Source organism: Phalacrocorax aristotelis, chromosome 1, assembly GCF_949628215.1.
Source record: "Phalacrocorax aristotelis chromosome 1, bGulAri2.1, whole genome shotgun sequence".
Lineage (NCBI taxonomy): Eukaryota > Metazoa > Chordata > Aves > Suliformes > Phalacrocoracidae > Phalacrocorax > Phalacrocorax aristotelis.
In genome coordinates, this window is record NC_134276.1 from 57,766,415 (window position 1) to 57,791,543 (window position 25,129).

At 46.7% G+C, this 25,129-nt stretch overlaps 1 protein-coding gene across 2 annotated transcripts in view; it reads left to right on the forward strand.

Annotated features, from left to right (window-relative positions):
• Positions 1-24,118, forward strand: part of CLDN10 (claudin 10) — a 61,532-nt gene extending 37,414 nt beyond the window's left edge. The window contains exons 1-5 of one of the 2 annotated variants that reach the window (XM_075089717.1): positions 8,921-9,225; positions 16,432-16,593; positions 16,758-16,839; positions 22,901-23,008; positions 23,746-24,118. In XM_075089717.1, the coding sequence (XP_074945818.1) occupies positions 9,006-9,225; positions 16,432-16,593; positions 16,758-16,839; positions 22,901-23,008; positions 23,746-23,860 (687 nt within the window). In that variant the 5' untranslated portion in view covers positions 8,921-9,005 and the 3' untranslated portion in view covers positions 23,861-24,118. Of the gene's footprint in view, positions 1-8,920; positions 9,226-16,431; positions 16,594-16,757; positions 16,840-22,900; positions 23,009-23,745 lie in introns of those variants that run through there. The other variant, XM_075089725.1, reaches the window with a different exon arrangement.
• The last annotated feature ends 1,011 nt before the right edge of the window (positions 24,119-25,129 follow it).

Consider the following 25,129-nt stretch of genomic DNA (forward strand, 5'->3'; position numbering starts at 1 on the left):
ATGAGATAACTACACCAGAAAGAAAGGGGAAAAAAAAAAGAAACTAAATTTTCCCACAGCTGGCACAAAGTAAACAGATTGCTTCATTATCCCATTTCCTCCCACTTTACAGCTTTGCTTACTGAAAAAAAGTGCAGTGCAATACTTAAATCCACATAAAAGCCTTACCATCAAAATCAGAAACATTGACCATATGCATGAGGCATCATTCAGTGCTGCAAAAATTCCTTACAAACTGGCCTTAAGTCAAAACTGTTTAAGAATTTTTCTTTCTCTAAAAGTTGAAATGCATTTCTGACATGAAAAAAAGACTTTATATAGTTTTAACACAAAATTCTCAAAAGTGATTCTGCCCTTCTTCACCTGGCTTGCAGCTAAAACAAATTAAAAAGCTAGAATGAACATCTAACTGAGCCACAGAAATAGTCAGCTGAGAAAAGACTCTTGAACAAAGAGGAAAACAGAAAAAGCACAGTGCATAGCTGAAACTTTATAATCAGTGGAAAACACTTTATTTCTTTACAAGGGCAATGACAAGGTAGAACTACTGCAATGTAATGAAAGAAAAATATTTTCAGTATGGGAACATGAAAGCATTAACATAACAGGCAGAGCACATTGTGTCCTGCCCTTGGTGAATGTCTTGTTGGCTACTCTGGACTGTGACCCAGCAAAAATAAGCAGTCCAAATGAATTTTCTCCTCAGTAATACACTGCTTCGTTTACTACAGGGAGTAGACACTGACAGACTGTTTTCTTGAGAGTCAGCGTAGGGGCATGACATTGCACTGAGGAATAGGAAGACCCGGTGTTGTACACAAATCGCACACAAAATGAGCTGAAGCACAGCTTGGTACACGAGACAGCTTCTGAATACATTTGATCCATCTGATTTTTGACAAGGCAGTGCTCTCAGAGGATGGGAAGACAGGGGGAACCTGACCATGTCCCCCAGCACACGCACGTGCCCATTGGCATCTATGGTTTTAAGGTTTGGTCTTTTTTCTCCTCAGATATCATTGCTGCCAGTTTTATTTGTGGTTTCGTAAGCTCAGTGAGTTTAAATTTTATTTTAAATCTGTCTTCTTTTTCCAAGAGCTTCTGCTTCAGCATGCAGCCTCCCTTTTTGCTGGAGGGTTTTACCCACTTCTATTTCAAGTACGCACACCACTTTAGGAACCAAATCAACCCCAGTAGGATCAAAAGACACAGTATTACTGATGGATAAAATGCATTTTAATTCCAAACTCAGTTTATCAATGTCTTCAATCTGTACAGATCAAAACCAGTCACATATTATTTCCTTATTCCCTTTGTTTCTGAGTTGCTTGAGCATGTTGATCTAAGTCAGCTTTTAACTCCGCTTTGTCACCATGACCTTTTTTGATCCCAGCCCATTTGCTCTCAGATTAAGTCACACTACAGAAGCTGCTTTGCTCCAGGTTGTGGTTTTCATGCTCCCAGTTAAATGAAACCTTTCTATGCCACTGGGACAACTGGTGCTTGATAAACAGTGGGGCCGGAGGTTGTAAACCACAACACCCTCTTTGTGACACAACCCTTCTCTGAGTAAATATGGGGCTGCTGTGGGAATCGGGGAGATGAACCAGAGGAGGGCATGGGCAAGAGCTTCGTTGCAGATACAGATACTCCTGGGAAGGCATAAAGCAGACCCTCACCTTCACGTGTCTCCCATTCCTCCCAGCTGGAAACTGGGGCAAATTTGTTTTGAGGGCTACGTGGTACATAAGCAGGGCTCGGTACAAAGAGCACAGTGTAAATTATCACCCCTTGCCCTGATCTCCCGTGGCTTATTTCAGCCTCCTCCAGGGCCGTTGGTCATACCTGCCAGTCACCTCACACCACATCATCTCCTCCACCGCTGCTGCCAGTTGCTACTATACCCCCCTTTAGCTGAAGCACACACCTATCATATGTGTAAACAGCTGGAAAAGTAGTTAAATGTACCGCTGTTATGGACTGAAACACACATATCTGTGAAAAGAAGATTTCAGCATGTGGGCTAAATAGCAGGGTAGCAGGGAACACATGCAATCCTGTTCTGAGCATAACATATAATATGTAATCATTAGTGCACCGGTGCACCACTCAGAGCTACAATAAGCCAAATGCATCCAGTGCTACTCTATTTGCTTCAGTGAGGTAACAATATTGTAGAGTAATAGAATAACTCGGGTTAGAAAGGGCCTCCAGTGCTCATCTAATCCAAAACACGTCTAATCTATGATTCTAATCAGATGGGCTTGTTCAGGGCCGCATCCAGTTAAGCCTTGAACACCTCCATGGAGGGAGATCCCTCATCCTCTCTGGGCAGCCTGCTCCAGTGCTTGACCATCCTCATGGTGAACAATTTTTTCCTAATACCTGATGGGAATTTTCCGTGTTCCAACTCAGGCCCCTTGTCCTGTTGCTGTGCTCCTCCCAGAGGGTCGGCTCCAGCTTCTCTGGGTCCTCCGACTGGGAGCTGTCCTGGTGCCCGTAAAAGATGACAGACTCCTTGTGCCCAGATCGACCAAGTGCTCAGGGAATAGCGGAGAGCAGCTGCGGCACACGAGGGCAGAGGATGCACTCGGGAAAGCGTTCCCGCTCTGGGAACACCAAGGTCTCAAGCCCAGCCTGCAGCTCAGCCACCAGTCAGGACTCAACCTCTTCATCTTTATGGCTCACTGCAAGGGTTGCTTCTGAACAGTGGCTGCTCTGGAAAGACATTTGCTTATCTGCCTCCCACCTCGATTAAATCCTTTTAAATTCCATTAGATACAGTATGCTTTTATTTTGCAAACGCTTTCTAGATCGCACTACCTAGGGCCACAGGTTCTAAAAATCAGTCTGAAAATTTCCCTCCTTTCCACTGTGACCTACCCGGGTTTAGCAAAACTTAGTTTGATGTGGAGGGAACTTCTGAATGCCAAGAGCTGCACCTGTGCTGTTGGCCAGGTGGAATGCACCTCCAGTAAAGTAGGAGATGCACTTCTTCACATTTCCTGCTCAGTTTGTTAAACAGGTTAGATCTATTTTTAAAAGCATTGTATTACAAACTTTCAGGGAACAACACAGGCTTTTTTCAACAAAATTAAGCCGAGCTGGGAAAAAAAAAAAAAAAGAAATAATACATTAATCTCAGTGTCAAGAAACAAAGTCTGTAATGTCCAAACACGGTGCACAGAATGGGAGAGGGGAAAGTTTATTGGCTCATGGAATGCAATTTTTCACTCCTTTAAAACACTCTGGGTTGTCACTTCCTATTAATTTTTTACCTTATGTTATGTAATATACGAACCACATAGCTTAAAATCATTCTTGTCCTGGCAGTTTACAAAAGATGTGCAGTAATTAAATTTAATTCAATTTCTGATAGCTTAAGAAAAACAACGGTGGTGATCCTAGCAAAGACTGGTGATTATTAACTGATGTTCCCACTCTGATGGATTTTTTTTTTTTTTAGGTGACACAGAAACATTCCTTTGTCTACTCTCCTTTGGAGAGAAGGATCTGATTGCTTGTTTTTTAGGCGGCGCTTTTTGTTCTGCGCAATGCAGAACACCGTGCAAGCCTCCTCGTTTTACAGTTGTGTTAATCTCCCCTAGCACATACAGCAATTTGAGGTGTATTCCCTGAATCTATCACTGACAGCAGACCTGACCTTGCCCAGGTGATGGTGCTCTTAAAAGCCTATCTATATTCCCTGCATGCCCGCCTTACTTTCTCAGGAAAACCCTATCAAACAAGGAAGTTGTCCTTCAGACTTAGAAAAATAAAGTTGGGGTTTTTTTTCTTTTGCACAAGTGCTCCAGGCATCCTGGAAATTGTAACACAACAGAGCCAGGAAAGAGTCTCAAGTTGCCCAACCTATGCATGGTAAAATTACAAGAAAAATTACTTAGGGACAAAGGCATGACGACCCTAGCCTGCTTATCCTGGCTGCAGAACAAATGCTGTTGTCATCCCATGTTTAACTTATGAGGCAATAACGATTGCTTGTGATTTTCATCCTGCAAGAGCTAAAATAATATCCTGTATTTCAGACCTGAGAGCAAAACCATATCTGAAGGACTCTTCTGTACATAGCCATACAATAAAATGTGTACATTATAAAAATCCAACTATTGAATAATACCCCATTCTGATTTGTAGATATACGTAGCTTAAAAATCTTGGGAGTCTGGGGAGGTCCCTGCTGACTGGAAGCTAGCCAATGTTATTCCAATCCACAAAAAGGGTGTGAGGGAAGACCCAGGGAGCTACAGACCTGTTAGCCTAACCTCAGTTCCTGGAAAAATTGTGGAGAAGATTCTACTGGGTGCTACTGAAAGGCATTGAAAGAATAATGCCATCATCAGGCACAGTCAACATAGGTTCACAAAAGGAAAGTCGTGTTTAGCTAATCTGATATCCTTCTATGATAAGGCCACCCACCTAGTGGATGAAGGGAAGGTGGTGGGTGCAGTTTTTCTGGATTCAATCAAGGCTTTGATACTGTCCCTCACAGCACCCTTCTGGACGGGTTGTCCAACTGTGGGTGAGCGGGTTCACAGTGCGCTGGGTGAAGAACTGGCTGAAGGGCAGAGCTCACAGGGCTGTAGTGAATGGGGTTACCTCTGGCTGGTGACCAGTCACCAGCCATGTTCCTCAGGGCTCAGTCCTAGGACCAGTCCTGTTCAATACATTTATCAATGAGCTGGACGCAGGAGTGGAATGCACCATTAGCGAGTTTGCTGGTGATACCAAACTGGGAGGTGCTGTTGACTCTCTTGAGGGACAGGAGACCTTGCAGAGGGATCTAGGTAGATTGGAGCATTGGGCAATTATCAATGGCATGAAATTTAAGAAGCTGCGCCAGGGGAAGTTTAGGTTGGATATTAGGAAAGACTTCTTCACTGAAAGGGTTGTCAGGCATTGGAACAGGCTACCCAGGGAGGTGGTGGAGTCTCCATCCCTGGAGGTGTTTAAAAGAAGGGCAGATGTGGTGCTTGAGGATATGGTTTAGTGGTGGACTCGGCAGTGATAGGTTAGCGGTTGGACTCGATGATCTTAAGGGTCTTTTCCAACCTTAACGATTCTATGATTCTATGATAAGTTGAAATGCCAGATACTGCACCTAGGAGTGAGTAATGCCAGGCACAAGTATAAACTGGGAGAGGAGTGGCTGGAGAGCCGCCCTGCAGAAAGGGATCTGGGGGTGCTGGTCGACAGCAGGCTCAATATCAGTCAGCAGCGTGCCCAGTCAAAAGAGGCGATTGTCCCGCTGTGTTCAGCATTGGTGCAGCCTCACCTGGGGTACTGTGTGCAGTTCTGGGCCCCACCATTTAAGAGGGGTGTGAAAGTCCTTGAATGTGCCCAGAGGAGGGCAACAAAGCTGGTGAAAGGGCTGGAAGGCATGTGCTGTGAGGAGCAGCTGAGGACTTTGGGCTTGTCTATTTTGGAGAAGAGGAGGCTGAGGGGCGACCTCATCGCTCTCTGCAGCTTCCTGAGGAGGGGAAGTGGAGAGGGAGGTGCTGAGCTCTTCTCCCTGGGATCCAGTGACAGGATGTGTGGGAATGGTTCAAAGCTGCTGCAGGGGAAGCTTAGACTGGACATTAGGAAGCATTTCTTTACCAAGAGGGTGGTCAAACACTGGAAGAGGCTTCCTAGAGAGGCGGTCGGTGCCCCAAGCCTGTCTGTGTTTAAGAGGCATTTGGACAGTGCGCTTAACAACATGCTTTATCTTCTGGTCAGCCCTGAAGTGGTCAGGCAGTTGCTTAGATGATCGTTGTAGGTCCCTTCCAACTGAAATAGTGCTATTCTAAACACTTACTAATAATTCTCGCCCCAAATGCCATTTTTATGCCCAAGAGCCAATAAGACTTGACACACAAAAAAAATTAACCACAAGGGGTTTTTTTACAAAAAGCTGCAAGCACCTTTCTTTCCCAGTCTGAGACAATAAATCTACAATCATTCAAATGACCCAGCACAAAACAGTGCTAATGCAATGATCCGATCAATTTACGTACAAAAAAGAAGAGGAATCAGTCCCAAGAGCTCTGAGGAACTTAAAAAAAAATTTCCCAAGTCATAGCTTGTCCCAAAACACGGGAAAAAATTGAAAAAAGGCAAAGGCCAAGTCTTTCACTCTTTTACACAAGTTAAAAATAGCTAAGAAAGCCAAGTAAGCGAAGCCAAAGCCAGAGCTACGGTGGCAGGAAGACAGAGGTTGGAGGGAGTTAAAGGCATGTGTTCATATGGATGTTAAGTTCCCACCACAGCTATGGGGAGAAAGGGGACTATTGTTTTCTGGAAAACTGGAAGCTGGAAGACGCATGAGTTAAGCTCACGACAGGGGGACTTAGAGTTGCACATGAGAGAGAAGCTGAAAATGGAATAAGGGGAGATATCCAGCCTCACAGATGAATGTTTTCCAACATCTAATCCCTGCAGATCCCAGCCAACACAAAGAAAATGCCACAGGGGAAGAGTATCTCTCGCAACTTCCCTTACCCTCCAACCCGGGGTGAATACTCAGCTGTGCACAATGTCATTTGGGTTTACACCACCACAGATGAGATCAGAAGCCCAATGTCTTCTCCATTTTAGATGAGAGAGATGGTAACAAATGGACTAGTAACATGTTTACCCTCAGAAGCAGCAGCGTCAGGAGTAGGAAAGACAAGCTTTTCCCTGAAGCTGAAGTGAGCCTGGGTCTCATGTATGCTGAGGCCACTTTACATCGTTTTGGATAAAACAGGGTTTACAAGGGAATGTACGTATAAATTAGCCCTGCTTGAAGGGTCCTTGCTCACAGGCAGAGTGGGTTTGAGATGGAATTAACTTCATCTGTCCTAAGCCACCTGCATGGACTCCCTCTGAAGTCCCTGACAGTAGATGGGTGCTTGACAGAGAGAAATGGACCCACACTGCACATTGCAGCCCTAAGGCCAGCTCTGCTGAAAGCAGAGCAGTCTGGGACAGCAGAATTGGTTGTTGGAGATCACAGCCAGAGCCCACAGCAGGTTCAGCAGAGCAGGGTTACCCACCCACCCTGCCCCCTCCCCAGCACCTCTGGGAAGGGGTGCCTATGCTTGCAAGGAAGCTCCTCTTCCTCCTCCTCTTCTTCCCCATGTCTCAGACTCAGACCTAGAAGGCCCCAGGCTGTGTTCCTATCCTTCAACACTTGCTCCAGCCTCCTGGTTATAGCGTGGCAGCACACCAAAAACTTTGCATGGGCCCCAGCCAAAATTTGCCCAGACACTAGTCCCTGGATTCAACAAGCTTTAAACCAACCAAAGCCACTTTATCAACAAAAGAATAGGTGAGCTCCCCACATCAAGAAAACATGATGACCCAGACTTGGACTCAAGTCTCCTACCTCAGACTGGATTAGATCCCAGCTGAGAGCTGCTTGGATTGACCTACCTTTCCACCACCAAAAGAAATCCAGTCTGCAAGACCTCAAAGTGCCAAGATGGGGGAAAATATTAAAAAAATTTTTTTTTTCCTTTCTGCTGCCATGCGCTACAATAACTAGATCATAACGTCATGTAGCTGAGACTTGGATCTACAGTCATGCCCCTATTTGTTGACTCACAAGCACTTCTCTGTGCCCTAAAGTGAGCTCTGCCCACAGCCCAACACCATAGCAGAGTGTGGCTCACCAACATCCAGACCCTTCCTCTTTTCTCTCTCTTTTCTGTTCCGAGGAGAGGAGAGGAGATCTTGGCACAGAGGCGGAATGGGAGCTGTAGCACACTCTGTGCCCAATGCTGCTATGCACACAAGCCTAGTGCCTGCTTTCCCCTCTCCCTCTTCCCTGCCAGCACCTCTGTGTGCACCTGCGGGCAAACGCTGCTGCGGACCTCATTTTATCCCACTGGGGCATTAACAGACTTACAAACAGCCGGTTCCCATTGAGCTCTGACACACATCCACGGGTACACTTAACTCTAGCAGGTTTTTTTGTTGTTGTTTTTTTTTTTTAATGTCTATAATGTGATTGCATCCGGGTTTGTGTCCACACAGCAAAACCAAAGCACATTCATCATAAGAATAATAATCAAAATGTGGCTTCTTATCCTTCAGCGATTGCCCGTCTGGCAAAAAGGTTTAGAAAGTGTAACAATAGTTTTGAAATAGATAGGAGGAAAGTAAAGACCGGCAGTGTACTTTCCACATCAATGGCAAATATACTACTGATGTGGAAAGTAAACAGCTTCGACCAAGAGGAGAAGCCGCGCTGGATAACTTTTCCCCTGCGAGCTGCAGGCTCGAATGCCGGTGCATTAAGACGGAGGTAGAAAATCCCAAATTCATCACCTCCCGCTGCAAAACCAGCTATTAAAAGGTATATCGTCTGTGACCGGGTAACAACAGGAGGCTAGCTGAAAGTCAGAGGATTAAAAAACCTTGCCACGCACTTCAGAAGCTTACCTCCTTGCGCGACTACGGAGCACACCTGTATTCTACAAGCCTTGCTCAAAACTAAGCCCCCTCCCCCCTTCCCCCCCCCCCCCGGCAGGGCTATTTGTGGGGGCCGGGGCGGGGGGTCCGCCCGCAGAAAGAGATGCGACCCCGAAACTACTGACAAAACGCCGAGGAAGCCCCGCCGAGCTGCTGCCAGCCCGCCCCGTGCCCCGCAACGCGAACCTGCAGGGGAAGGAGACACGAAACCCTAATTACAGGGCGCGTCGCTGTTTGTTTTCGGGTCTGGGTGTTATGGTTTAACACCCCCCCCGCCACCCCCGCCGCCATCCCCTCCCACCGTGCCGCCGCCGCCTCTCGGGCGCGGCCGTGGGGGGGGACCCCGGGGGGGCGCCGCGGGGCCGGGAGGAGGCGGGGGCGGCCCCGGGGGCGCCGGTAGCTCCCTCTGCTGATTGGGCTCCCGCCGCCGCCCCGCTCCGCCCGCCCGCCCGCCGCCGCCGGGGCTCCGCCGGGACTCCGCCGCCGCGGCTCCGCGCCGCCTGCCCGCCCGCTGCCCGCTCCCTGCCCGCCCGCTGCCTGCCGCCGGGCCCATGGCGAGCACGTCGGCGGAGATCATCGCCTTCCTGCTGACCATCTCCGGTTGGGTGCTGGTCTCCTCCACGCTACCCACCGACTACTGGAAGGTGTCCACCATCGACGGCACGGTCATCACCACCGCCACCTTCTGGGCCAACCTCTGGAAGACCTGCGTGACCGACTCCACCGGAGTCTCCAACTGCAAGGACTTCCCATCCATGCTGGCGTTGGACGGTCAGGTTCCCGCCGACCCCCATCCCAAACCCCCGCGCTCCCGGTGCCGGTCTGTGGGAGTCGGGGCGGGGGTTGGGTGTCCGGGTCGGCCCCGGAGCCGGCGGGGGCGGGCGGGCAGCGGCGGGCCGGGGGGCGCCGAGCGGGGCCCGGGGGGGGCGGCTCCCACGCGGGCCCGTGGGCAGGGGCCCTGGCGTCCCGTAGCAGGAGGCAGCGCGCCGCTTTCGCACGCCCGTGGGAAGGTTGTTTTTTTTTCTTCCCCCTAAAACCCGCCGGTTGAGATTGCGTTTGGTGCCGAAGCGGCCGCCTTGGCCTCTCTCGCCGTTGCTACCTGCTTGTTTTTTTTCCCCTCATCGGAAGACTCCGTGCGTGTGGATTTGACACAGGAAGAATGCAGGCAGATTTTTCTCGCCCATTTATTTTCTGACTGTCGTGACATTCCTCTTTTTGATGGTTTTGCCAGCTGTGCAACGGTCGGTGGAGAAGAACAAGCCTTTGCGTCATTTTGTTTTAATTAATGTTCCTCTGCTTTTCTTTTTTTTTTTTTTGACTTTCCTAAGTGGTTATTAACTGGGTTGTAATTACTTCATTGACAAATGACAACGTAAAAGCTTGGGGCAGTGAGGGATGCAAAGGTATGCAAAAGTGATGCATAGCTTGGCTTAGTTTTAGGGGCAGTGTTATTCTGAAGCGAAGCTGAGAGTTTTGCTGTAGTGCCTGACACCAAAAACCGAGTTGGTGCTGCCTTTCTTCCCTGGTTAAGGGGAAACATGTTTGCCCTTCGAGGAAGCCCTACTGAGAAACTGGGTCACTGCGGGAAGGAATCTTCCCGACTAAACTTTCAGTTGATAAATCTGCCATGATTACGGCTGGTAGTCACGGGGAAAGTGTGGATGGCATCGGTTTATAGACTCCGGAGTGACTGTAAAGAAAGGGAGGAAAGGTTTTTGGGTTTTTTAAAAAGGTGGCACCTTTTCCATGTTTTTATGGTCATAAATGAATAAACTCTACAGGGTCCCAGTGGCTTTGATGCTCCCTAAAAATCAGGTCTGGTTGTCCAGATGCTCCCTTTGTGTTGGAGTCTGGGAGTGGATTTTGGTGTGAAAGATTTGTTTAAAAGGAAAATAAAGTCTGTTAATCAAATCGCTAACAGAGATTAATATCATAGCAGGGATTAATATTATCATGACGCTAACTAATATCAGTATCAGAAAACCTTTCACCTCTGTATGTACAAAGGGCTAAAAGAGGTCAAGACACAAAAAAGTGATAACACGGGCAACCTTTAAGCATCACTGTTGCAGGATGCTTCCCTCAGATGGAGAAGTACCGTACGCCAGACCTTCTTTTGACCCAGCCCCATGGCAGCAGAGGGATTTGCCAGTTCCTCTGAAGGGGTGGCAGAGCTGGGTCAACTCTGTCAGCGTCATGACCCTATGGCCAAGCGTAGCAGCCAAGAATGCGCCTTCCAGGCTTGGGCAAGGACTTGTGGTCTGTGTGCAGGCAGGCACAGAGTGATCCTTATGACATACGAATGTTATAGAGTTTCCCTTATGAGGAAAGGCTGAAAGACTTGGGTTTGTTCAGCCTGGAGAAGAGAAGACTGAGGGGGGATCTCATCAGTGCTTATAAATATCTAAAGGGTGGGTGTCAGGAGGATGGGACTGGGCTCTTTTCAGTAGTGCCCAATGACAGACCAAGGGGCAATGGGCACAAGTTGGAACACAGGAAGTTCCACCTGAATATGAGGAAAAACTCCTTTCCTGTGAGGGTGCCAGAGCAGTGGCACAGGCTGCCCAGGGAGGGTGTGGAGTCTCCTTCCCTGGAGACATTCAAAACCCGCCTGGATGCGTTCCTGTGCCCCCTGCTCTGGGTGTCCCTGCTCAAGCAGGGCGGGTTGGACAAGATGGTCTCCAGAGGTCCCTTCCAACCCCTGCCATTCTGTGATTCTGTGACCACCAGTGCATAACCTTTCGGATCCACCAAAGCTATTGTTTCGCTCTTCTTTTAGTTCTGGGTTAATCTGTTTTCAGAATAAGAAGAGTGTAGTTACAAACAAACTGTGCAGATTTAGCAGCATTAAAATTCCAAAAAGAAGAAACACAACAGCAAAGTTCTTACCACCCCTTCCTCCAAACTCAAGTCTGGGAAACCTTATGCATTGGGTAACACGTTCCACTTGCCCAAGGAATGACTTTCTGAGCACCTCCTGCACAGTGAAACAGCCATCTGAGCACTAACTCATTCTGGACAGAAGTGAATCTGAAATGAACATCTGGAAGGGCCTTATCCCATCCTGCCGGCCAGACAGTTCATCCGTAGTGGAAGGAAGTTCGGCTTCAGTGTTTCTCAATAACGTCTCTAAATGCTGTGGGGCCAGAAGCTGGTACTCAGGCGCAATGTGTGTGAAAGGCAGGCTGGAGAGGGAGTAACCCCCACAGCAGAGGCCAGGCAAGCTGGGACAGGGTGGAGGGGCAGCCGCCACAACCAGAGGTCCTTTCAGTAGCCAGCCTAGCCCACACTCCTTTCCTTGCGGTTCCAGGCTTTGCTGGGAACCCGTTACCTCCTGACAGTGGGTGGGTATGTCCCCTTTTTGCCCTAACCCTTCCCCAGTGCAGGAACGTACTTCAGGGTTGCAGTGCATCTTGCATAGCTTAGAAGGATTCGTAAGTCAGCATGAAGCTGAATCTGCCTCAGCTCTCAAGTAGCCTTTCCCTTCCTCTTTGCACAGACTTACGTGGCCAAGCTGGATCCCATTCCCTGTGACGGGGGACATGGGAACTTTCTTACTCCATCCTCAGGTGGGGGGACTCAGAAGACACAAAAAAGGGGAGATCTGGCTTCCTGCTTTCCCTGAAGTATTTGTGAGCAGAAACAATAACCCTATCGAGATACCATGTAGGGATAACGTGTTGCTCTCCTTGAAATGGTAGGGCAGGGCTGGGAAATTACTAGAACTCTTTTTGTTGTCCCAGGGAGAGGTGGCTCACTTCTACTCCTTCCTCATGTAACTGGAGAGGATTTGCCTTGCAGAGCAGTTCCTCTTCTACAGAAATTGGTTTTTTTTTTGTCAAATCAGAAACCTCTCAGTTTTGCCGGACTTCTTGTCTGGAGAGACCACTCAGGTCCTCCAGAGGATAGGGCAAAACAAGGGCGTATGAAATCAAGGTATCACCATGCTGGTTGCCACGGCACTCCTGTGGGGTGCAGAAGCCCTTCCTTCTTCAGAAACATCATCGTAGTTTGGGTCAGGAGCGATCTGGAGATGGTTCCCCATTACCCTTGTTTTGGCTTGCATCACAGAGTGGTCTTGGACCGCGCGCCCCAGATTGCCGAAGGGTGGCAAGGCAGCGGGGCTGCCCCGATGGCTTTCAGGCCATCGCTCCACAGGGGCGGCTGCCAGAGAAAATTGCATGTGATTCCCTTCCACCTGTATGCATTCCTGTGTAAGAAATGAGTTTGGCCAGCCCTCGTTAAAGGCTCAGCCCCACATTCTGCACGCAAGCAAAACTATTCTCGCTTTCTGTGGGACTTAGGATCATTTTGCGTTTACTTTTGTGCGCTACTGGTCATAGGTAGAAACTTAGTGATGAAACTACCTCCCCGAAAGAGGACGTATCAGTTATCCTGTTTCCAGCAGTGGATCTGATGACCTTTTGGAAGAACAGAGCTGAACAAAAATTTACTTATGAGCTAAAAGAGGGTATTAGAGCTTAGGAAAGCGTACAAAAGCAATGGGTGTGTACTTTTAGAAGGAATCTGTGCTGTATCTGTAAGGCAACCTCTTATACTTCATGTGATGCAGACTGCAAGCTGCCATCGGAGGCATTTATTGTGAAAGTGACAGTCCCCAGAACTTTGCATACGTTTTTTTTCTCTGAGTGTCATAATATATGAATTCCTCCTGACTCTTTGTGAGCATGAGAGGCAAGCGTGAGAGCAGTGAGGGAAGAAAGATGAAGATCTAACAAGATTAATTTGAATGCAAGACAAAACACATTTGTTTAAAAAAAACCCACCTTGAAATAGGCTTCTCTTGGAATGCTGCTAAACATGACTTTATGAGTAATGCATGTTTGCTTGTCTGTTTAAAACATATGGCTTTTTGTTGCTTGGGAGCTTCGTTTGGGTGGTCAACATGTACATGGCAAGCTTCCTACAGGAGGTGGTGCGTATACAGACAATACATATTTGGAAAGGGGACAGTCTTTGGTCTTGAGTGGAGGAGTGTGAAGAAATAGGCAGCTTCCCCTTACACTTCTCTTCATTATAAGCCTTGGGAAGCAATGTAATGTTCTTTCTTCCTAAGAAGGAATGAAAAATCTTAATTACTCTTACAGCTAAATGCTATACATTATTTTAACATAGGGTCCAAGCAATAGGAGACTGGATTTGGTGAAGAGGTTGATTTCAGCCTTTCATGCTTCCTAGTTCTCCGGTCAGCCTAGTGGGACGAATAGAGTCTTCTGCTCTTCAATGTTACTGATGTAGGTGGTGAATCTTTTTTCATACATTTTGTTTTAAAAATGTGTACCAGTTGGGTGATAGCTGTGGTGAACTGACACAAGTCCTGCTGTGGCTGGCCGGCCCAATTCGGTGAAATATTTAGTGAGGAAGGTTATTCATTCAGCAGAACTGAGCAGTCTTCCAGCTCATGCTGTTTATAATTGAAAATGATTTCTGGGTGAGTGAGTTAATTATTTCTTGCTGTCTCACTACCCTCTACCTATTCTAAAACTGTGTATTGACCTTCAGGAACAGCTGAATTTCAGCCGTGTGGTTCCTAGCATATGCTGCTTATTTTGGTTGGGGTGAATATTTACTGTTTCTCCTAGGAGGTTCAGACATAAATAAAAGTTTCGAGGACCTCTGGGTAAATATGTTCATGGTTCAGCACTTTAATGTGTCAATTAGCTACTAACAGTGTCAATAAATTCGACCTGTCAAAAATAATAGCTTCCTTGCCAGTCTTCATCTCCCACTTTACCTGTGTGCTACAAGAAATACATTACATACCATCAAAAGCAGTAAAAGCCAACTTTTCCATGCCTATAGCAAAAATCAACAAAGCAAGACTGCTTTCTTCAGACCTGGGTTTTATAAACTAAGAACCGCCTTTTGAAATTTTCATAAAGCCCTTTTCCTACTGACATCCCTTGGGTTTTGCCCGAGTGAAGAATAAGGAGTAAGAACGGGATTTGACTCAAAAGCAGAGGTGTACCTATCACCCGAGCTTGCGCTGAACTGCTTCGGGGTACGGTTTTATGTCACTGTTGAGGAAATTTTGCTCTGCCCTGTTGGATGAGAAAGGTGGTCATCTCGCCTGGTTTTAGGTAACCGCAATCTGGCTGTTTACTGTGACCCACCCTAGGCTCTCTGCTTCATTTATCATGAATGGAGAAACGGAGGTTTCTCCAGAGGGGGGCTCATCCTTCTACCGTAGGACTCTACCTATAGTACTATATAGTACATATAGTACTATATATATATAGTACTATATGTACTATAGTACTATAGTACCTATAGAACTACCCTATAGTTCAGACTTAACATACCTCATTATAACAGTAAACACTTCAGCAGGCACCAACGACGCTTTTATATTCCAACATGAGAGGCATATGACAGCTACAGTTATTTTATTGACTGTTCTATTTCTTTAGCAGATGGGCTACAGAAGCATTTTGCAAATGAAAGACGTCTATAAGCATGCCAGCAGATGTAAATAAATGGCAGTACGTTGCATTTGCAGATGTGCAGTGCAGCACCTAGATTTGGTAGGACTGATAAAACGGGGTGTTACGTGGTACAAATTGCTTCTTGTGTGCTGTTTGTTGCTCAAAGCTGTGAATCCATGGGGTGTTTTAAAAATATTCTTCACACGCAGAGCGGTCACCCTGGAGCTGGTATGCCTCCAACAGCAGCCAAAGTGGGTGGCAGTGAGGAGAGCAGAAGGTGGCCAAGCATCAGTGCTAGCCACATGCAGCACAAGGACCTGCCAGTCAGACATAAATGTCTCTTTAATGAGTGCATCTGGTCTCTTTTTGCATCTCTGTAAACCTTTACCATCCACATATCCTGTGGAAAGAATTCCCACAACTTAGTTATATGAACAAGGGCACTTTTTGTTTTGAATCTGCTGCCTTCTGTTTTCATTAGATGTCCACTAATTCTTGTCTTAATATATTGATTTCCTATATATTAAAGACTTTTATGTGTGTGTGGGGGGGTTGTTTATTTGTTATGATGTAAAATTTGGTGTAATAGGCAATGAAAAGGCGGTTTAGCCCTCAACAATTCCTCCCACTGGAGATCAAAACAAAAAGAATGAATACCCTAATAGTGGAAGTACATTTTAATTTTAAATGAGATGTAACAACAGGTTATGAAGAAAAACATCTTGTGATGGTTATTCAGCTGTAGAAGATTGCAGTGTTCCACCCTGTAAACAGCGATATGAGATTATCACAGTCTTTCAATTACAAGATATTGTCAGAAGGAAGAAGAGGCCAAACAACCCATTGTCCTGCTGAAAGGCCCTGCCCCTGGGAGGTCCAGCTCCGAGCAGCCTCAGCCAGCACAGCAAAATTCTACGTAGCTAAAGCCAGCCACGTTGGTCCAGGCTTAAGTACGGCAGTGGCTTGTTTTATCTCAAAGGGTTACTGCTGTCCATGAAGCTGAGTACGTTTGACTGCCTTGCAGAATGAAGGGCATTCTTGGATCCAAATCAAATGGGTGGCACATCCAGGCAGCCCCAGGACCCCAGCCAGGGTCAGCGCTGCCACTCTGCTGCCAGTCATCTTGCATCCGCGGCGCGCACGCACAACAAGACTGACATGTAAGACTTGCTTTGTGTGCACAGAGCGGCTCTGCAACCTGTGACAGCTGCTGTGCAGACCACGTGGAGTTGCTCTTCAAAACCTCGTGGGTACAACCTCTCGCAGATACTGCACCCAGTGCCACGGGATTATTTTGTGCAGCCCTGAATACCAGAGTATCTTTCTGACGAGCTGGGCTCAGGTGATGATGCCCGGTGAAGGGCATACACCACCTAGTAGGATACACTCAATAGTAAGGTGACATCACTCCAGCCAAGGTCCGATTCGGTTTGCAATAGCGTATGCCTAATGCTGTGCAGAGGGAGAGGAGCCGCAGCAAACCCCGTTGTGCTCCCACTTCTCACGTTAGCCTTACTCTTTCTCACTGCAGGTTACATCCAAGCCTGCAGAGGACTGATGATCTCCGCTGTCTGCCTGGGCTTCTTCGGTGCCGTTTTTGGACTGGTTGGGATGAAGTGTACAAAAGTCGGAGGCTCTGATCAGACTAAAGCAAAAATAGCTTGTTTAGCTGGACTGATTTTCATACTCTCTGGTAAATATACCTTATTTCTCTAAGTTTGGGTATTTGAAGTCATACCTGAGCTGCTCCTTTTCCGCAGAAGTCCGCACACAATTCTCCGTGACTGCATTGGCTTCAGGGTCAGGCCCAAAACCCTTCTGCTGGCTCCACTGAATGGTTTGTCTTATGCTTTTCAGGGCTGTGCTCTATGACTAGTTGTTCCCTGTATGCAAACAGGATTACGTCTGAGTTCTTTGATCCTTCTTTTGTTGCGCAAAAGTAAGTACTTTCCTATTCCCATAAATCTTTCAAAGAAGTAGACCTTAAGTTTCATAGTGCGCACCGGAACCCATTTTAACAGCGAGCAGGTGCTTCTCCTGTTGGGCAGAGGAGGAGAGTGGGCTGCAGTTTTATGTAATCATATTTTCCAACTGTAGTAACCGTGTGCTGAAATTTAATGAACGAACACCTCCCCGTGCAGTGATTGCTCTGTAATCTTTGTGCCCAGGCTTATCGCGGCTCGACAGGGTTCCACCCCGCTTGCCACAGAGCAAATGGGGTTAATCAGGAGTGAAGCTTGCGCGTATGTCAGAGATGCAGCAAAAGGATTTCACAAGACAGAGGCACTCATTAGGCGCATCATTTGATAGGAAAGGAAGAAAATTACTTCCTTAAGCTTTTGATAGAAGGTGGTTTCCATAGAGGTGTTGAGCACTGTGCAATTTTGACTCCTCTCAAAGAGAGGTTTTGGCAGGCTCTGGGCTTTTTGCTAACAGATTTTCAAATCCAGATGACTGAAATTTGGATCATAAACCCTATTGTAATCCACGATCATATAAGCACTAACATAAATGCTTTGACTATACATGTAATTAAATTTAAGGGAGCGAGTGTTTATGGAATGGCAGGATGCATACCAGAAATAGTGAGCATCCCTAAAGACTCCCTCTAAGCTGTGCAAGTTCTCAGGACCTACAAAGGCAGCAATTCATGAACCAGTGGTCGGATTTTGGATTCACATCTTATCCACCAAGTCTGAAAACACTGGCTGTAAATAGACTTTCTTGTTCTGGCTTCTTACGTAATGTTATCTTTAAAGATGAGAATTTCAAAGTTTTCTTGGTGGTGATTCCAGAATATGTCAAGCATTGGGTGTAAATTTCCCTGAGACCCGAGTAAGGGCTCAGTAAGGAACTGTGAGCCTTTCTGTTTCTTCTTGATAGAAAGAAAACAGTCTGAATAAATAACATGAATTGGATCCACATTTGTGGTGGGGCTGACACTGCTTCTCCTGTCTTGAAAGCAAGTTCATATTAGTTTGCTCCATAATTCTGCTGTAGTTTCTGCTTGTTTGATATGGTGAGGGCAGGATCCAGAGGCCTCCAAAAAAAACAAGGATGTGAGGTATAGTGAAGAAAATGGAGCCTGGCTATATAGCCAGAAGTTAATTATTCATCAGGCTTACTGTTTCTAGTGAAAAATACGGTGGTTGCTGCCAGAACTCCCTTTCCTACACTGCGTTCCTACGCTGTTCTGCTGCAAAAGAGCAGGCAGACCTCACAGCGGAGTTTTGCTGCGAGCAAATGAGTTCAGTTTAAATATTGAAATAAAGGCAGTAAAACATCCTCTGCACAAATTACCTCTTTCCTGAACAACCAGCATAGCTCAGCTGCATGCACACAAAATCGCGACTGCAACGGTGAAGGCAGAGAGGAGAGCCAGAAGTTGCAATCTGAATTGTGCACGGTGTAGCTCACGCAATGACCTTGTGTCAGATTAAGCTAATGGCGGTATTCAACTCCTTTCTCTCTCAACCACTGTAAAATATGTAATGTATTTCCTTGCCTTCTCTGAAGTATTACTTTGATATGCGTTGCAGAAGCGTTTAACGTGCTTTGCAGGTATATTGTGGACACTTGGCACTGGCTTTTCACTGAGAGAGGCTGCTGCTTTGGGTTTCAACCTTTAACCTTTTGCTGCACGTTTCTCTCCTGAAGTTACTCTGGTGGTGTCAAGACAGGCTTGAGATACCGAAAGTGAACGTCACGAGATGTTTAGCATCATCTCAGCCGTCAAAGTTTGGCTTGAATTCATGTACCTAACTGAGGAATGGCAGGCACCATGGGGACTCCCTGAAACCTGCCTTAGGAAGAAATCATAAGCTGGATGCCTAAGATGCTACAGTTTGCATTGCCAATTTAAAACAGCTCCAAAGGAATTGTTTGGTTCTGTGTAATAACACGTGCAGAGTCTTTGGGGCGGCATGGGGTGCCTCGGTGCTTGCAGTCAAGATGGATTTAATTTTTCTTCACACATGTCTAGCAGGAGAAAACCTGTGCTTCTGCTTTGCTGTCTTGCTAATGTTGCTCCCGCAGCTTCTTTTAGGAAAATATTTTGTCACTTTACTACTTGTGATCAACCCCCACCCCCACCTATGTTCTGTTCTCTTTGTCCCTTGCCACAGTTTGAACTCCATAATCATGATCATTCTTAGTGATGAATGGGGTTAGTTTATCTAAATTATCATCTGATTAACTTCCATTCTTTTTTGTAGAGACTTGATTCCCTTCATCTTTCTTGTCTCTGAATGCATCATGCTCAGGTCACACAGATCTTTCCGCTGTCCCACTGTGGCATTTAAATCTATTTTTCATTTTCCAAGAATCATAAGAATTAGATATTAAAACCATGTGTTTCCCTTGGGGAGTCGTGTAGATTCATCGAGTAGGTAGCTATGTCCTTCACGTATGCCAACATCCAGCTGGCTGATGAAGCTTCCACTGGTTTGCTAGGGAGCTTGCTTCACAGTCCTAATGTATGTCAGAACCAGAATATTATTCTTCTGTACTGATATTATACTTTTTTCATCTCACTGAATTCTGCCTCCCTGGATTACAGTGAAAAAAAACCCCTGCTCTTAGCCTGCTTCGTCAATGTAGTCGAAGGTGGCTTTCGGTTCTCTGCAGTCAAACTCTCGTAGTCCTCAGTGGTCACCACCTCTAAGCCTCATCTTCAATGTCCTGCTGCCAGTGATCTCTAAGCGATCTCTAATCAATCTGATTTCACTGGTTGGAGACAGTGGGTACGCAGCCACAGACTTCGGAGAATGGCTGCTTTGGTTCTTGCAACCAAGAATTACAAGAACAGCAGAGTGTGTTTCCTGCAAAGATTATAATGATAAAGAGGGAAGGGAAAAACAGCAAGTGCAAAAATTTCTTCTAAATAAAGCCTATCTCTTTTTTTTTTCCTTTTTTTCCTTTTTTCCCCCTTTTTTTCAAAATTTTTTTTTCCTGGAGGTACCAAAGTTTGTAAGGGGTTTTTTTCGTATTATAAGGTTTTTTCACATACTGGATTTTGATGGGAGGTTATGGCTGGCTTCTTAAATGCTGAAAAGACGGACTAGATAAAATCCAGGGAGCCATACACGGGTTGATACAGAATGGAAAATTTGAAGTTTTCCTCATAAGCACCAGTGTAAATCAGAAAGGTTTTTTTTTTTTTAATCTGTTTAAAGATGTGGAGGAAAGACCAATTAGGCCAGCTCTGCAACTCATTAACCTAGCGGTGTGGCAGTCACCCGAGAAGGGTCCATATATGCAATCTGTTCATACATGTTATAGTAACAAATGTTGCTTAAAAAGTACAAACAGTCCCAAGAACAAAGGCCAGACCCCACCTCGTCTTTCCCAACTAGTAGGCAGCCTTCAGGTAACCCTTTTCTACCCAATTAAACCCAATGTAATCTTGATTTATTTTCTGTACAGCTGAAGAGCTTCAGGAAGGGAGATGGCAACTGCTCTCCTTATCTCTCTCACATTAGCCTCTGGCCAACCATTTCATGTTGTTAGATGGAAATGTGGAAGCAAACTTGTGCTTCCCACTTCCTACGCAAATGGTCTTGGCAAGTAAGTTGTTACAGCAACAGGCGTCCTGGGTCTTGCTCCAGCTGTGTTCTCCAGCACCGCGGTGGTCTGCACTGGCTTTGGTGGGGAGCCTAACCCCGGTCCGTGTACCTTAGGTGTGCTCTGGCAGCACCTGCGGGGGCAGAGGGATCCCCAGGATGGGGCTTACCTCCCATGGGAGTTAGTCACTTTGATCTGCCTTTACAGCTCATTAAAAGAGATGCCGTGAGGGTGTTTCAGAAGTGTACTTGTGCGTGTTTCTTGCGTGTTGACTATAACGGGATCCAGATGATGAGCTCTGATGCTCTTATCTGCTTCTAATCAGAGAACTCCCGGTCCTTGAGCAGAGAGAAACCTGCTCAAGTCTCGTGAAAACTGTAGCACGTGGTTGGAAATGTGAGCGTAGTTACAATTAAATCTTTACAAGTTTGGCAGATTTTTAAGTCAAACGAGGCTGGGTGCAGAGTTTTCCAAGATGAAAGGCAACTGAGCTATGGTTTCCAGCAGTTTAATTTGGGGCTTGGGTGCCTGAGAGCCACACCGGGTATGGATAACATTTTGGGGGAATCTGATAGTTTTTTAGCAAGGGATGATAAATAAAAAAACTCTGCTTAGAATATGTGAATGGAAAATGAAAAAGCAGCGTAGAAGTTAGAGCACTAGCAGGGCCGTGAAGAGTCAGGTGCAAGCCCTCAGGAAGTGTCCTTCCTCTGAGCTCCAAAGTCTCCATCTCTTTTTGGCAGTAAGTCCCTGAGTCAGAAAGGACTTGAACCTGGGTGTCCATAGCATCTAGCACTGATATCCCAAGTGTGGTTTTCTTCTCCCTGTGTGCCTTTATTTTTTTTTTAAGTCTGTGCTTTACCTCTGGTTAGAATCTCAAAAAAACATGGAAAAGTGATTTTTTTTCTCTCCAGCCAGTGTTCACCCTCTTGTGACCTATTACAGAAGTCGCTAAATCATTTTCTGGGTGTCTGGGCTCACAGGCAATTTTTGGGTGTTTCAGAAGTGTCATCTTTGTAAAGACACAAGTTTTGTAGAACAGCTTACAGGTGTTCCCAGTTGTATATTTCAGCTGATGTGAAATTTGGATCTGTTCACGTGGAAATGTTCAGAACCAGCTGAAAAACCAGCTTTCGGTTGTACAGGCAGGCTGTCCAGGAGAGGCTTCCATCCGGCTGCCTCACCAGAGTTTACAGTAAGTAAACAAACTTACTAACAAAGGCTCAAACAGCACAGCCGCCTGACCGATAACTGCGGCTGGATGGGGGGCAAGGGCCTGTGTTTCCAGCGCAGGATCCTAGGAGTCAGGAGGAGGTAAAAGCTTCCTCAAGGAGGAACTGGAGCAGAGAAGGAACAAGAGACTGTGAGGAATGTGAGGCTGTGGAGACTGTCGGCCTGCGGTCTAATGCAGGTCATCCTGAAAGTGTTTTAAAAAGTGGTACCTCAGGCAAAGAGCTGGGGAATGGAGGAGACAAGCGGCAGCCACGGCTGCCTGCTTATCGTGAAGCTGCAGAGCTCAGGTTATGGGTGCTGAGCTCAAGCACGGGGAGAAAAAGAATGTCTTCCCCATGCCCTTCTTTTTCTTCATTTACTACTCTTGCTTTAGAAACTTGGACTTACCCTTGTGTGATAACGCTCCTAAAGCACCACCAGCTCCTCTTGGAGACAAACCGAGCAGTTTCTGGCCGCAAACAAATGGTGGCTGCCACGGGTGACAGAAGGGACCGTTGCTGGTGACCTGGAGCTGTGCCCAAGGGCTCGGAGGGGAGCGGTGTCTTCCAGCCTGAATCGAGCCACAGGGACTAGAGAAGCAGAAAGTTGCCGGCACGTGCACGTGTGCCTGTGTACATACACGTACACCTGCATATGCGTGCATGCATCAGATACATCTGTATATGAATAGATTGCGTGTGTGTGTATACATATTGCATGTGCATATTTTATATATATGGATAAAAATCTCATGTTTTAAGGAGGCTGGAGTGTGGGTGGGGAGGGAGAGAGCTCCTGAGAGCCAGAGGGGAGAGTTAAGGAGAGTTGCAGGCAGCAGCTCTAGTCGCCGGCTCCATGAAAGCCCCAGTCCAGCTTGGGTGCCAGCGGGAGCAAATCAGAGATGGTCCAAGGGGACAGGAGCTGTGCGCTGTAAATGGGCCAAAGAATCATGTAGCCCAGCAATCCAGCAGCAGATGGGGAAAAGCCAGGCACCCCAGCTGGCTGCGTGGGGAGATAAGCATTGCCCAAGTGTACCGCAGGGACAGCGGCCGCCTCCTGAGTAAGAGGGAGATAATGAAAAGAACATGGGTGAACAGCAGAGCTGCTGCCTTTGCCATGAATAACATGTATGTCAATGGAAGGTTATTCAGGAAAAAATAAAATGTAGTTCTGAAAAACTGTTAAATTCATGCTCTCTTTTGTTAAACCTGTTTAACTCCCTGTAGGTATGAATTAGGAGCAGCTTTGTTCATTGGATGGGCTGGAGCTTCACTGTGCATAATTGGTGGCAGTATATTCTGCTTCTCGATAGCTGAAAACAGTAATTCTCCAAGGTAAAACCCAAGTTGTACTTATCGAAAGAAATCAATATTAGCACATTTGTGCCTGCTGTATATGCGTGAGGTTTGATTGCTTTTCCGAAACACTTTGTAGCGAGGTTCAGAATAGGATTGTGGGGCTGAAAGAAAGTAAGTGGGCTTTAAGGATAATGCTCAGTCTGTTGTTAATGTAATGAAGAAAAGCTAATGACTCTGAAAAAATACTTGTATTATATATACACTCCATAAATTTACTACAGCTGGAAAAAAATGCATTCAATGATGTAGGAAAAGCAGTCAGGTCACCTTACAGGTGTGAGTAGACAAGTTTCTTTAATCCTGAATAATCAGATAAAAAGTGAGAGAGGTGAAGGGCGGTGGTGGTGGCAGCGGGACCTCCAGCAGCAGACGAGGGGTGGTAATGAAGAGGCGCAGCTGGAGGCAGTAACTGTTCACCGAAGATCTGCCACAGCCTAAATATTTCATGATTGGGCCCCAATTTCCTCAGCGGGGCGGGGGGGGGGGGGGCGCATTTATATAAAAGTGAATTGCAAAGAGAGATGCCGGAAGGGGAACGTCAAACCAGAGTGAGACCATGCAGGGAAGGGAAGCGTCCTCCCCTGCCCCCTCTCCTGAAATTGATATGTAAATTCCTATACATTTCTTCTAGTTTTACATTGCTATAATGCTTGGATAGTGAGATGTTACCTGCCTGTGGGATGAACTGTAAATGGTCCATTCTCTTTTTTCAGGAGGGGGTATGCGTATAATGGAGCCACATCCGTGATGTCTTCTCGTACAAAGGTCCACAACAGTGTCCCAGACAAAACCCCACCAAAGCACTTTGACAAGAATGCTTATGTTTAATTGTACTGTTGGAAGATTCAGAGAGTTTTAAAAATGAGTTTGTATGTTTTGTGCAGAGTGATTTCCCCTCCCCCCAACCCAATATAATTACCACTAAAACAATGACTTTTTAAAACATTAACTTGCAGCTTTTTACACATTGATGTAAATTTTATTATATATTTTAAGATTGATGTTGGTATTGTAAAGTTTATACCTGGAAATCATGAGCTGATGTTGCTTTATTGAAAAAAAAAAAAATAAATGGGATATTTACCAGTTCAGTATGTCAGTTGCTTATGGGAACAGCGTCACATGCATCAGACTGCCTGCAGTGCATCACTGCAGCCGTTTCTGGAACGGGTTCGGTACTGGACAGAGCAGCTATGCTTTGGGCAGGTTAATACGTAAAGTATCTCGCCACTGATTTGCACTAACACTGGAACTGCAGAGTGTGTCGTAACTGCAGGGCCAGGCAACCACAGTCGGGGAAATCAGCAGGCTCTTCCCTCCTTACCACGTTGCTGGGGTGGACGAACGTGCAACTTGGTCAGCTGGGTGCCATAGGAGACCAGGTGAAGTTTCGGCGCCAGTCTTGTTTAATGTGTTTATCAATGAACTGGATGAGGGGCTTGAGCGCACCCTCAGTAAGTCTGCAGATGACACCAAATTGTGCCTGAGTATTGATCTCCTGGAGGGTAGGAAGGCTCTGCAGAGGCCAGAAGGCTCTGGACAGGCTGGATTGATGGGCTGAGGCCAACTGCAGGAGGTTTAATGAGGCCAAGTGCTGGGTCCTGCACTGGGGTCACAACAAGCCCACGCAACGCTACAGGCTCGGGGCAGAGTGGCTGGAGAGCTGCACGGCAGAGAAGGACCCGAGGGTGCTGGCTGGCAGCTGGCTGAACGTGAGCCAGCATTGTGCCCAGGTGGCCAAGAAGGCCAACAGCATCCTGGCTTGTGTCAGGAATAGTGTGGCCAGCAGGAGCAGGGCAGTGATGGTGCCCCTGTACTCGGCACTGTGAGGCCACATCTCAAATCCTGTGTTCAGTTTTGGGCCCCTCAGGACAAGAAGGACATCGAGGTGCTCGAGCATGTTCAGAGAAGGGCAACGAAGCTGGTGAAGGGTCTGGAGAGCAGGTCTTATGAGGAGAGATTGAGGCAACTGGGGTTGTTTAGCCTGGAGAAGAGGCGGCTGAGGGGAGACCTTATCGCTCTCTACAACTACCTGAAAGGAGGTTGTAGCGAGGTGGGTGTTGGTCTCTTCTCCCTAGTTACTAGCGATAGAATGAG